We start from the raw sequence: 15096 nt of genomic DNA on the forward strand, positions 1-15096 counted from the left end.
ACATGCAAACTATATAGATGTCAAGAGAACAAAACAAAAACAAAAAATATCAATACATAAAGAAAACCTGCCTCAAATATTACATGTTAGCTCAAACGAAACTGACATGCAAATTTTAAAATGATGGAAATAAAAAAAAAACCTGATTCAACTTTCCTGATCATTTATAAAAACAATCATTAAAAAAAAAAATTAAAATAACACCAAACAAGTTCATTTCAATAAATCGAAAATCTGATATTTTGCTTTCTCAAACAGCATTTAAATTGGTGGTTAAAATAATTTGGTGAGAATATTCCAATGTCTTTTTTTCTTACTTCAATTCTCGAGTAACTAACTTACGACTTTGAATTTTCAAAAAAAATATTTATCACTAACATTATCTAGATCATAGGGTTCTTAACCTTTCACGAACCCCTTGGAAGGTCTGTGCACCGATTTCCAAGGTGTCCGTGGTAAGTACAACATTCTGTAAAGGGAGGACGTGTGTAGAAGTTATTTGACGATAAATATAATTAAAAGTTTTTTATATTACGAGATGGTTTGCAAAAAGTGAGCTAAAAAGATAGTATGCATCATAAATAAGTTATTCAAAATTGAAATAATCCATAATTATGCATAAAAATGTATAGCACTAATAAATTTACTTGCGTAGCACGAATGACATCTAAAGTAAAAATCAAATCTTAAATTTATTTTTATTTTAATGTTTCACTTACATTAATGAACGAATTTGGGCCCAAAAACTGCGACGCTCTTTTTTTTTTTTTTTTTTGTTCACATGAACGGAAGATTGAAGCCAACAAAACCAAAAGAACAACTCATGGTCGCCCACAATGAAAATGCATCTGAAGATAAGGATTTCTTCGCTAATTCATTTCGATAAAACTTGGAAAAACATAAGATAATTTTAGATAATGTTTTTCAATTGATTATTGAGAGAAGGCAGTCCACGGATTTTAACCTTATTGTCAAAGGAGTTTTCGTGAAACTAAAAACAAAAAAGAAAGAGATTATAACCACCATTTCGCCACCATGATAAAACTTATAATAGATCGAAATGATAACCTAGCACCCTAAAACCTTCCACAGACTTTGCCAGAAACGTTATTTAAATAAAAATTACTGATGCAATTACATAAAGTAATATTATTGACGAGCCTTTTTTTTTATCCTTTCTTTGTACAAACAAATAAATAAAATAAAGTTTTGACGTTAATCGAAAGAGGTAACAAACAAACAACTAAAAAGTGAAAAATCGTTTCAATAAAGTTGTACATCCTGTTGTGAGTGGTATGTTTTTAAAAAAAACAACAAAAAAACTCGGAATTTAGCAACAAATTTATCCTTCTTTTATAATACATATATACGAGATAAAGGGCCGTACAATTTAAAGAGAAATGGTTATTTAGAAGGCCTAGTCACTCATTCCCACCAGAAGTGCCCTTAATTGAAGTGTTCTGGAAATATGTTTGGAATACATTTTGTAGACCAACATGAGTACATTGTGTACTCATATATTATTCACTTACTTATTTATTTATCGTCTTTATGGTCTTGTCTGCACATTAACCAATTACTCAGATATCATAAAATTTTAAAGGAAATCGTTGAAGTTATTTTTTGTGAAAATCTAAAATAAAAAGAAAATAAATAAAAATATCCATAAAAAATTCATATATGTATGTATTTTTCAACTTTAATTTATCACAGTCTTAGATGTTCGTGTACACGGACATTGAGCTATAAATAATTTTAATAAAATCTTAATCTTACAGTGTTGTCTGTAACGAGAGAGAACACTTGAACGCCGGCAGCGTACTGAAAAAAAAAAGCTCCGGGCGCCAATAACCTCAGATGTTGGCGCGCCTTAAATCATTAAAAAAATAAAATATAAAATCTGTTATAACCACTCATATCTTACTCCAGTTAACTAATAAATTTTTTGTAACCTTATAATTCGTACTTAAAAATTTGGAAAAAATTGCTTAAAATATGCAGGGTGTTCAGCATAAGACTACGGTAACTTCGGGAGGCGATTCTGGGCATCATTTGCAACAAAAAATTCCATATAAACTATGGCTCGATTCGGCTTTCGTTTTGTAGATATTTTTAATTATATGTTTTTTCAAGGTGTTACTACTTTTTAGCAAAAAGTTGCCTATATTTCTCAAACTATTAAAGCTACAGCTATTTTAATAAGCTCATTAGAAAGAAGGTTAAATTTCCTTTTAAATAAGCTAATTTGTATTCCAAAATAATAATATTAAGTATTTTACTTTGTGGCCCAAACATAAGAAATAGCTAGTTTCTAATTTTTTCCAAAAACTTTAGACTTCATTTTTCTCAAAAACTTTTTATATGAAAAAACCGAGCACTATTCAGGAAAAACATCTACATACGATCACCTTTCGAACGGTATACAGTAATTGGTGTTATGTTAAAAATTGATGCAGAAATCTGTGATTAATTGCAAAAAAGTAGGCCTCAAAACAACGTCGGCATTATGAAAGGAATTCACCTACCATAAGAATATAACTGATCAGAATCATCAAATCCAGTACGATTTTTTGCAAACGTGTAATTTAATAATTAATTTATTTAAGAACTATATTCAAATATATAAAACTTACATTAAAAATAATAAAATAAAATAAGAAGAAGAAAAATGAATATGATGTTAAATGAGTGTTAGGTACCAATTTCGAAAAAAAGGATTTTCGTTTAACGAGTTTAGATCTGTGTGTTATTCTGTAGTTAATTAAAGAAATATGCCAAATAATGTGAATAAATCATCATTTTGAACTACTCAATAAACTTTTGGAATTAACAGGTTGTGAAGAGCTAATGAATAAGCCGAGAACTTAATTGTCGCTCTAATCTCCAAGTTAAAAACTGACATGTTTTATCCTAATACGGCTTATAAAAACGAATAAATACAACAAGAAGAAAAGATAGTTTAAAGTCTACATTTTCATTAGATATTTAGTTGTCATTTTGCTATCATTATGCCAAGGAATTCGAATATTGAATATCGCGATATGTTATACATCTACGGTTTCGTAGATGGAAATAGTGGAGAAGCTAGGCAGGCGTATTCTAGATGTTTTCCAGATAGCGTGTTCCGAACGCTAAGACGATCGTGGAGGTGTACTGGCGGTCCCGTGAAGTATTCCATCCACTACTATTTAATTTGGGGATAAGAGCGAGTAATAAGTTCTTGGCTTACGAATGAATACTCGTATTCATTAGCTCTCCACAATCTCCTGTGTTCGGCTTATTCATTAGCTCTTCACAACCTGTTAATTCCAAAAGTTTATTGAATAGTTCAAAATGATGATTTATTCACATTATTAGGCATATTTCTTTAATTAACTAAAGAATAACACACAGATCTAAACTCGTTAAACGAAAATCCTTTCTTTTGAAATTGGTACCTAACACTCATTTAACATCATATTCATTTTTCTTCTTCTTATTTTATTTTATTATTTTTAATGTAAGTTTTATTTGAATATAGTTCTTAAATAAATTAATTATTAAATTACACGTTTGCAAAAAATCGTACTGGATTTGATGATTCTGATCAGTTATATTCTTATGGTAGGTGAATTCCTTTCATGATGCCGACGTTGTTTTGAGGCCTACTTTTTTGCAATTAATCACAGAGTTCTGCATCAATTTTTAACATAACACCAATTACTGTATACCGTTCGAAAGGTGATCGTATGTAGATGTTTTTCCTGAATAGTGCTCGGTTTTTTCATATAAAAAGTTTTTGAGAAAAATGAAGTCAAAGTTTTTGGAAAAAATTAGAAACTTGCTATTTCCTATGTTTGGGCTACAAAGTAAAAAACTTAATATTATTTTTTTGTAATACAAATTAGCTTATTTAAAAGGAAATTCAACCTTCTTTCTAATGAGCTTATTAAAATAACTGTAGCTTTAATAGTTTGAGAAATATAGACCACATTTTGCTAAAAAGTAGTAACACCTAGAAAAAACATAAAATTAAAATATCTACAAAACGGAGCCGAATCGAGCCATAGTTTATATGGAATTTTTTGTTCCAAATGATGCCCAGAATCGCCTCCCGAAGTTACCGTAGTCTTATGCTGAACACCCTGTATATGTTCAGCTACGTGGAACTATTCTTAAGCTAATTTAAATTCAAATTCTAAACTTTTGTTACCGACTTAACTCATATAATTAACTCATAATTTGTAAATCCATATGTTAAACTGAAGTGGAACTTTAATTGTACAACCAAAATAGCCCAAAATCGATTTTTTTAAGAAAAATGTTTCAGACAAAGTCAAAAAACTATATTATTGCACAATAATTAATACCAATTTTCAAGCCTTTTTCCAGAAAATAGCAAAAAGAAAAATGGAAAATCCATTCAGTTAGTTAAACAGCATTTATTTAGACTAATTTGGTCTGAAAGCCTTTTGTTTGTGTCCTACGGTAGGCACATGAGCCAGATATCATATTAGAACTTACAAACAATTTTTTCGATTTCTGAGTTATGCTTAACACATATATACACCGGCACATACACGGAGAAAGATCAATTTATAGAAACCACATTTCTGGATTTCGGAAATCCAAAAAACGGGTATGTAAGATAAAAATTGTGAGAGATCGCAATAATTCCTTTTATATAGTAAGCAAAATGTTGATATAATTATCTTATTTAATAGAATAAGTAACCTTACTTTTTGACGCTAGTTAACCAAATTAAAACTTCATTGTTCAAAAATAAAAACATTTTCATAGAATAATCTTTCAAATAATAACAATAATGAACAAGTCTAACCAGTTCTACCTGTATTAGAAACCTTTCAAAAGTATGGAATCTTACTTTTCCATTATGACGTCAGAAAATATCGATAAAATGTATTTCTTTCTATAAAACTAAGTGCATTCAGAAAAATTCCAAATGAATTATGTCTGCATTTAATGAAAATAGATAACAGAAATTTGAAAGATGAATTTAAAATGAATTGGTACAAGCGAATGACTCAAATAGTTAAAAATTTAGAGTGATTTTAAATAGATAATTCTACTTTTTAGAAAAAACATGAAAATTTCAATTAAATTCTTAAATAGGTTCATTAAACGTAAAGACAAAACAAAAAAAAAAATTAAAATTAATTAAAAGAGGAAGAAACGTTACTTACGGCTGTGTAACAGAACATCAAAAACTAAAATGAAATTCCAACTGAGTAAATTGTATTATTCGTCTAAAATTCTGTAACACATTAATTAAAAAATTAAATATTTTACTGCTAGTCCCACTAAACTTTACAACCCCACAAGTCCAGTTGAAATAAATGACAAATCATTTATGCTGAACATTGAGTGCAGATTTATACAGGAATCCTTATAAATGCATAAAAGAAAGAAAAAAATTATGGTGGGGGTTGACAATTAAATACGTAGTAGGGGCAAAGGGTAGGTAATTAACAATATATGCGGTTATTTTATAACAAAATATCAATTTTTTTTTAATATTACTATTTTTATTAATGGAACTTATTATTATTATTATTTTTTTGAAATGATTTAAGGCGCGTAACAACATCTGAGGTTATTGGGGGCCCAGAGTTTTTTTTCAGAGCACTACCGGCCTCTAGACAATGTTCTCTCGTTATAGACAACACTGTCCACCAACGGACAGTGAGCTGTAAGAATCTCTTAGGAAGAGAAAACTTAAAAGGGTCAGCAGCTGGATTCGAACCTGTGACCTCCGCGTGAGAATCCAATACCTTAACCGCATAGCTAGTCCCTTCCCTCTTATATTACTATTATTTTTAATAATATGGGTGAGTATTCATAAGGCTTACAAATGTAGCGCTTCTCAAAGTTCAAACTAAAAGAAAAAAGAAAATTCTTCAAAATAAGGTTAGGTCTACCAGTGGCTTTAATATTATATTCACTGAATCAGAAATGCTAATAACGCCTCACAAATAAATAAAACATACTTAGAAGGATATCTTTAACGTGAGAGGATAGGAAGTTAGTAAGTTGAAAAATAAATAAATAAATATTATGAAAATATTTAATCTATAAAATCATTATTTGAGAAAGGTACATCTGAATAAAATAGAAAAGCATACGTTCAGTAACTCATACTTTGTCGTTAATTTTCATTTGCGTAAGAATAAAAATGAAATATATCTCTTATTTGATTATAAGAAGTAAAAAAGTAGGCTCTTCCTGAAGAACAAACAGTACCTGATTAGATATTCTTAGATATGTACGAGGGTCGTTTGAAAAGTCCGTGCAAAAATAAAAACTACTTAATTTTTGGGGGTAAACCTTTTTTATTTTTCAACATAGTCTCCTTTTAGGCTTATACACTTCGTCCAACGCTGCTCTAGTTTGTTGATCCCTTCCGAATAATAGGATTTGTCCAAGTCTGAAAAATAGCTATTCGTTTCTGCAATCACCTCCTCGTTTGAATAAAATCTTTTTCCCGCCAGCCATTTCTTCATATTGGGGAACAAATAGTAGTCCGAGGGAGCCAAGTCTGGAGAATAGGGGGGATGTGAAACGAGTTGGAACCCTATTTCCATTAATTTTGCGACCACAACTGCTGAGGTGTGAGCTGGTGCGTTGTCGTGATGGAAAAGGACTTTTTTGTGGGCCAATCGTGGGCGTTTTTTTTGCAGCTCGGTTTTCAAACGGTCCAATAACGATGAATAATATGCACCTGTAATAGTTTTACCCTTTTCCAGATAGTCGATGAGGATTATTCCTTGCGAATCCCAAAAGACAGTCGCCATAATCTTTCCGGCCGAAGGAACGGTCTTCGCCTTTTTTGGCGCAGATTCCCCCCTTGGTAACCCATTGTTTAGATTGTTCTTTGGTCTCAGGAGTGTCACTGTGTATCCATGTTTCATCCACAGTGACGAAACGACGCTTAAAGTCCTGCGGATTCTTCTGGAACAGCTGCAAACCGTCCTTGCAACACTTCACACGATTTCGTTTTTGGTCAAGCGTGAGCAATAGCGGCACCCGGATAGCTTTGTCATGTCCAAATGTTGATGCAAAATATTATTTACCCGTTCATTCGAGATGCCCACAGCACTAGCAATCCCACGCACCTTCACTCTTCTGTCATCCATCACCATATCATGGATTTTATCAATGATTTCTGGAGTAGTAACCTCAACAGGGCGTCCAGAACGTTCAGCGTCACTTGTGCCCATATGGCCACTCCGAAAATTTTGAAACCACTTATAAACTGTTCTAATCGAAGGTGCAGAGTCACCATAATGTTTATCAAGCTTCTCTTTAGTCTCCTCAGGCGTTTTGCCTTTCATAAAGTAGTGTTTAATCAACACACGAAATTCTTTTTCGTCCATTTTTTGAAAATCACTCGACTTCCTCGATTCAAACGAATGCCAAACACAAAGAAATAGACCGATCTGGCTGAAACTCGGTGTGTGTTCTTCCAAGAGATGCTACTAACTAAACATAACCTCGATACGCGCCAGTAGTGCTATCTCTCTGACTTTGCACGGACTTTTCAAACGACCCTCGTACTAAAAGAAAGAAAATTATTTATAATAAAATAAAAAAGAGGTCGTAATTAGGACTACCAATTTCACAATACTCCTTGCGGACAAACAGGAATTCTTCACATTATAATAACCTACCCGTAGAACAATTTTAAAATCTAGCTAGTCAAATTTGAGAGACAAGATTAATTTTTTCGATGGTACAATAACGGAGATATTGTTTACCAGCAAAATTTCAACTGTGACATAAAACGGAAATTAGTATCGATGGTCGAATTCACAATAAATTCATCATTTTTCAACTGATAAGGACATGATTTTTTTTTTTAAAGCACCAATAGCTCTATTTTCTTTTATTAACAATTGTTTTCTTTTTTAGATAGAAATACCAATTAAATGGTGAGCGATAATTTTCATCGATTTCCATAAAACTGTGAAATCAGATTCTCTAAGATAGTCTTTTCATTGATATCGATACGATTTAAATCGACTAACATTCTTTTAAAGAATTTTCAAACTGGTGTGCAGATGGATTCTAAAATGGACACTTGCTGTATTAGATGAAATAAAATAAGAGTCGTAATTTAAAAAATTAATAGATTCCCTTCATCATACTCTTTTCTCTAATAATTAATTAGCGACTGATTTAACATTATTTAATAATTTCAGCTTTGATTCTTTGCAATAGTAATAAAGTATGTGTGTTAGAAGCTACTGTGAGGAGGTGGTCAATCAATTTGAGTGGCAATCTTTATAATAGAATGGTGCAAATAGTAGCTTATGCCGATGATGTGACAATACTGGCAAGGTCGCCGCAGGAGCTAAAATTAGCTTTTCTGCAGCTGGATGTGGCTACTAAGGAATTCGGTTTAGAGGTTAATAGCGAAAAAACTAAGTATATGGTCAATACGAGGAGAATAAGAATATTCCGGAATATTCCGGGTGGGGCAATACTCTTCTGAAGGGGTTAAAGAATTTAAATACTTGGGAGCAGTTTTAACCTCTAATAATAGTGTTAGGGAGGATATTTGTGAGAGAATCGCAGCCGGTAACAGATGTCTCTGGGCGCTGCAGCCAGTTTTCAAAAGGAAATGCTTGTCCTGAGCCTTAAAGTTAAGAATATACCAGACTATCCTGCGTCCAATCGTTACCTACGGCTCGGAAGCATGGGTATTAACCAAAGCGGACGAACAAAGGTTGTGCAGTTGGGAAAGAAAAGTATTAAGAAGGATTTTCTGACCTGTAAGGACGCAGGATGGCTATAGAATCAGGACGAATCGAGAAGTCGTTGAACTGTTCGGTGAGCCTGATATAGTAGCCACTATAAAGTCTGGTAAACTATGATGGCTGGAACATTTGCACCGAATGGAGGAGACGAGAGGTCCCAGGAAAGCTCTCAATATGGACACCCTGGTGGAAAAAGGCCGAAGGATAGGCCTCGACTAGGATGGTTGACCAACGTGCAGGAAGATTTGGAAGCCCTTGGTCCAGCAGAGATGGAGAACGTCGGCAAGAGATAGAGAGAGGTGGAGAGCTGTAGTGGCTGAGGCTCGGGTCCTTCGTGGACCGTTATAGCCCTTGAGTAAGTGAGTAAAGTATGTAACTCAGATGGCGTACAGCTCATATTGCAATTGTGATCGACATCAACCTATCACTTTTCTCATGCGCCAAAACGGCCAACGTACGTACAATATTCATACTTAGAAAACCACCGAGGTTTGAACTATACCTTTGTAGATCAAAACACAAATATTTGTGAGAAGATTTTAAATAGGCAGATTCATGATAAGGGATCATTTAAATGAAGTGAAGGCAGAGTTCAAAACAGTTCTCAATCTTTAATCAATCAAAACATTCAATTCAATTCTTCTTTCAATCTTGAAACCAATTTCTGAAGATGAAAGATGAAAATACAGAATGAACTGAAGTATTTAAGGGCGACAGAATAAATTTATAAACCTTCCGCCATGTTACCCCATGATGGCAGAATATAAGCGAGAAGAAAAACAAACTTTAAAACGTAAAATAATTATTGATTTCTCATATATGAAACTTGCCAGCCTCAATAAATTTTTGCAATAGCTGGAAATTTCTATCTAATAGTAGTGTATAGAACTTCTAATTACAAAACCAAAACTATAAATTTACCGCACGATTTAATTTTTATATAGATTTCCTTCCGTTGAGTAAAGTTCATTTAATGATTCGAACTATCAAATTCGATTTTTTAGCGTTTCTGTCTGATTTACAGAGAGAAAGAGAAATTAATTTGTAGAATCCATGTTTTTCGACTTAGAAGATCTCGAAACGGATATTTACGGTTTGAAAAAAAAAAAAAAAATAAATCTGAATGACCGCAAATCTCACTAGACCGTAAAAATTATTAACAGAGTTAAGTAAAATATATTATTCAATACTGTTCATACAATATTTATTTAAGAGAAATTTTTACTAACGTATTAAAGCATACGTTAACCTACATATTTTTGACACAGGACATTCAAACATATGGAAATATTCTATAAAAAAAAAGAAGTAGAGAAATGCCTATTCTCTTCATACAGGCATTACAACCAATGTCGTTGACGCAAGCGACAAGCAAAAACATACTTTACTATAAATGTCTTAAATTAACCATTAAATAAAATCTAAGGCCTAGACCGGAATCAAACTGAGAACCACAATATTAATACAAATATAATTAACGTAATTCACATTACGAGGTGTGTGCAGAGTGAGTCAAATAAGTATCACTTTGAAGGTTTACTTAAACATTAATGAGCAAAATTAAACTCATAAGTTGCAATAAACAATAATTAACTAAGTATTTGTACAGTTTGCAATTAAGTTACAGCTCAACAAATGAATACTAAATACAGAACTTAAGCTTTAACACAATTTAGTCACCCTACCCCTTCAGCCCAAGATAACCTTCAAGCTAAAATGTGACTACTTTAACTGATAATAACTAGTAAATGAGAAAAAGTAAGTTGATGTAAAGCAAAAACTTGTTCTGTAATATTTGTCTATAAAAGCAGAAAAAAGAAAAGAAAAGTTGTCTAGACATTTGGCACAATTCTGTGGCAACCAACATATTCACCTAGCTAAAGGCAAGGATAAAGCATATTTCCTAATATTGTATGTGTAATGAATGGGATACATTCGTTTTTATCAGTTTTTTGTTCAGTAATTTCTGCCTTTTTTTTTCTTATTTTCGACACAAATTATGAAATCGTTTAAAGTTTTTCGATTAAAGTATTTCAATATTTAAATTTTAAGACACAAAAAAAAAATGCAACCTTATTATCACTGCAAGCAAAGAACATATTGCAGAATGCAGATCTCATATTTTTGTATTTAGTACACGCACTTAAAAGCATTTCAAAATCCAACTAGAATTAGGTCAAATCTTTTTGTAGCTTTAAAACTTAGGATACTGTTATTATTACTTCCACCACCACTAATATTTATTAAACATGTTTTTTATTTAAATTTTGGGCAAATTTTTAGTCAATAAATTTTATAGAAAAATAAATTGAGTAAGTAATTATACTTAATAAAACAAAAAAGAGTAGGAAAAAACGCTCGATAAAAACAGGGGCAATCGATTACAGGACCTTGAAAAACATAGTGTGTTTTACTTATGTTTACTATAAAAATGAAAAAAAAAAAAAATTCAGAAGGCAGTTTAATTAAAATTTTACCTAAAAAAATTGGTTGATTAAATAAATAAATTTAATTGTAAGCAACTGTGTCACCTATTTATTTGATTTTAATCTATTAAACGAAATTTCCAAGTTTCTATGAAGAAATTAGTTTACGTTAAAAAATAATATTCATTTAAAACACAAAATAAATAAATGAACGTCAATTACATTAATAAGAGTTCTATAAACTTTTATCGGATTAAAAATTGTAAATAACTATTAATCTGGTAAGAATTATTAAACAAGGATGCTTCAACTCTGTGCTAGTTAAATGTTTCCCCAAAGCAAAAAATAAAGCTCTGGAATAAGTGAATTTTTTAGTTAAATATATATATGTTTTTTTATAAAATCTGATTTAATAAACAATGAAAGAGAGATTATAATTAATTAGTGCATTTAATATCAGTTTTATTATCGAACGAGCGTACTGTGGGCTCAGGTCAGCTATAAATAGAATATAGATACCAGGTTTCAGTAACGATTGTACTGACGGGAGTGGTATACAGCGACAATATTTAGGGTGTATGCGTAATGTTGCAGATTATTATATATATATAATATGATGTGTTTGTGTGAGTAGATGTACATGTGTATGGATGAATGTAAAACTGACACATCTACATTATTAATTCAACTGCATTAAATTTGATTTGTCCTTCCTCCCCCACCCCCAAAACAACTAAAAATAAAAAATAAAAATATCTAAATACCTGGGCCTACAATATCTGTAAAAAAAGTATGTTGTTAAAAAAAAAGATGTGCGTACGTATCCATGGTGAAATAGCTTATTTAAAACTATTTTATAAAAAAAAAGAAAAAAAAAAAGAAAAATAGTTATGATATCTCAGCTTACCTCATGATCTCATGTTCTCTCATTTCTTCCTGCTGGTGCCTCATTATGACCGATTCAATGATATGCCTCTCCTCTGGGGTGAGGTGGGATAGATCCGGGCCCTCGGCCATACTCTTACAGGAGTCGAGTGGCTGTTGTCGAAGTGTTAGCAACATGCCTGGCAATAATAGTATGGGCCGATGACCACATGCTCTAGGGCCGGCCCAATGTTACATGATCGCGACAACAATAGTTCACTGTTTAGGACTACCGCCGAGTATACTAGTTGATGGAGTACGACAGCGGTATACAGCAGCAATTGGACAACATTTCTTCGTCCACCACCCCGACATACCGCCGACAACACCACACCGTCCCATCGAAAATTACTCATTCACCCCAGGGTGTAGGGGAAATAATGTGGGCGCCCAATAAGGGTGCCGGCAGCAGCTGACGTCACCCAGCTTCTTATTGATCCAGGCTCTATCTCAATGAGGCACCAGCCATACACACCTGTCTCTTCCAGTATACAGTTTTAAAAATTTCTTCAATTTTTAAATTATAATAAAAAAACAAAAACCACTACAGGTTAAATTACACTATTCTAAATTTTATTATTAATTAAATTAAACTCATTCTTTTTTATTACAAATATTACCAAATATGCAGGATAGCTACCTGCAATCAGTTAACGATAATAAAGATGCAGAACTCGCGATGGCACAACAAAGGCGACAGGGTGGCCGTTGATCCTAACTACGACCTCTGTTGGAGCAAAATAATACGCCTGCGCACACATCAACCATTCTGCCATCACAATTTCGTTTTCTAACTCAATTTTTTTTTTCAGATTTTTAAACAATAAAATAAATTTCTTTCAAAGACACTTGATTATCTTAAGATTCTTCAGGAAGGCACCTGCTAATTTCAATCTGACAAAAGTGCTGCAGCGATCGGGAGTAACAAAAGATGTAATGAAGCAAAAGTAATTCACTATCGTTTAATAAATAATATTTTTTGCAATTATTTGTTTTGTGCATTCCCATTGATGGAAATATCTCATAAATACTTGGTAACGATCTTTTACCTTTAAATAAAATAGTCAATGAAACTGTTTCCTTGAAGCACACTAATTGTATTTTCAAAATTGAGTTTTTAGTGCAAATAATTTGAGTACCCCTTTTAATTTTTTTGAAGCTCTCATTCTCTATGAATAACATAAAGTTTTGTAGCTTCAATCACAAACAAATTTGAATGGTGTACTTTATTAAGCACCTCTAGGATGTCGACCCTTAAAGATCACAGTTACAAAATCGGTTACTTGGAATTAAACTACTTAATTTGTTTTATTTCTTCTAATTACTCCAGAAGGAAGTATTGCAATTGAGTACAATATTCCTATTTGAGTTTTACAAGAAAAAGAAAAACATCTGAAGTTTATTTAAGATCAAAAAAAAAGATTTTGGGAAATGCGATATCTGTAGGTACGTACTCGTATCTGTAAGTTTGTACTTGTCTATTAAGTGAACACTAAAGTTTAAACGAACAATTAAATCGCAGAAAACACTTACTGTCAGTAACATTCTCCCAGAACTTCACAGTTTCTTCACTATTTTATTATATTTTCACGAATAGAATAAGCTTCAATGATTTTATAAACAAAAAAAATCTTTTTATTGCATCATCCAAAAAAAACACTAAGATTATACTGAGTTAACTGGTTATAATACTGTGGAGTTCTGGCTAAATCGGAAAAAAAATTAACTAATTGAAGTTATGTTTGTCCTTTAGAATTGTATTAACGGTAGTAATAGGATGTTGTAAGTTTCAGACTAAAATTTTTTCTAACGCAGAAGCACACAAAATATATTTTCGGTGATGGGAGTTTTTCTCAAAGCAGGAAAAGGGAGTACAAAAAAGCAAGTAAATATAGACGCGTGCTGGGCGTTTTAACAATTCTATTTAATCTGCTGAGAAAAGGTCATCTTTTTCTAATAATTAAATATCTTTTAATCAGCTTCACTGAATAAGAAGTGTAGGTGTATGATAAGGGAAAAGCTGGTTATCCTTATTTTATTATAAAAACAAATTACTTAAAAAAATTATTTAAAAAAAGAACATCACAGAGCTTTATATCGGAGGCATGCTACATTAGAGTATGCATGACCAAAGCTTTGCTTACGCTGATACCCATGCTTCACGACACATCAAATAACATCTAAATTCAAGCTTAATGAAGTGTATAGCGTAAATACAAACAACTTACTTGAACATCCCCAGTTCTCGTTAAAAATTCCTTCGTACACTTCTTAAGGTGTTTTATTTTACCTTCATTTTCCAAACTGGTCACCTATAAAAATTATTTTATTAAAGTTCTTTAAATCGTTCAAACAAAAAAAAGCAATAAAAGGAAAAATGGTCAACAAAAATTTGATAAATGGTTCGAGCCAACATCGACAAAGAATCATCTCCTTAAAAGTAAAACGCAGCCATAAATGGTAAAACTTTAAGCAAAAAACTGTTGCTGGCAATCACTTTGATACGCAGTGCCATAAACTTAGCGACGAACATGTTAGATAGTATGTGTGGCTCTAGGAAAAATAGGTAATGTGACTACTTAAGACGACAGATAAGGTAATCCCTCCAAAGCTGATAAGAAGGGTGGCCGTGGCTTTCTTAAGAATGGCAACTGGCCAGGATTACCTGCTAAAGAGCATCTTCCCCATAGGAATCTGCATTCCCCTATCTACCCCTTTTGTGAGAGGCTGACATATTCGTAGAAAACTTGAAAGTCTGTTTGGGACTGAGCTATGTGTTCAGTCTACTGGCTGGCGTGTAGACGAATGGATCATTAGCTTAAGAAGGGCATTGGATAAATATATAAAATGTTTAGTTTGAGTCCACTTCACTTAAACCAAAACAGGTGTATAATTCTCTCAACAGGTACCAGATGAGTATTCAAGATCAGAGGATGTCTGAAAATCTCAGAATCTTGGAAGTTACTATGGAGGGTACATCCTCCTTAGTT

General features: G+C 32.2%; 1 protein-coding gene across 19 annotated transcripts in view; it reads right to left on the reverse strand.

The window, feature by feature from the left end:
* Positions 1–15096, reverse strand: part of Rim (Rab3 interacting molecule) — a 103236-nt gene that overhangs the window by 84852 nt on the left and 3288 nt on the right. For 12 of the 19 annotated variants that reach the window (XR_012454629.1, XM_074115736.1, XM_074115751.1 and 9 more), the window contains exons 1-2: positions 965–1041; positions 720–848 (exon numbers count right to left, since the gene is read on the reverse strand). Coding sequence is in view for 15 of the 19 variants with exons in the window: in XM_074115736.1 (XP_073971837.1) it covers positions 720–848; positions 965–1026 (191 nt within the window). In the remaining 4 variants the exon portion in view is untranslated. The other 7 variants (XM_074115743.1, XM_074115738.1, XM_074115747.1 and 4 more) reach the window with 5 other exon arrangements.

Source organism: Rhodnius prolixus, unplaced genomic scaffold (genome assembly GCF_049639745.1).
Source record: "Rhodnius prolixus isolate KJV_2025 unplaced genomic scaffold, Rpr scaffold_13, whole genome shotgun sequence".
NCBI lineage: Eukaryota > Metazoa > Arthropoda > Insecta > Hemiptera > Reduviidae > Rhodnius > Rhodnius prolixus.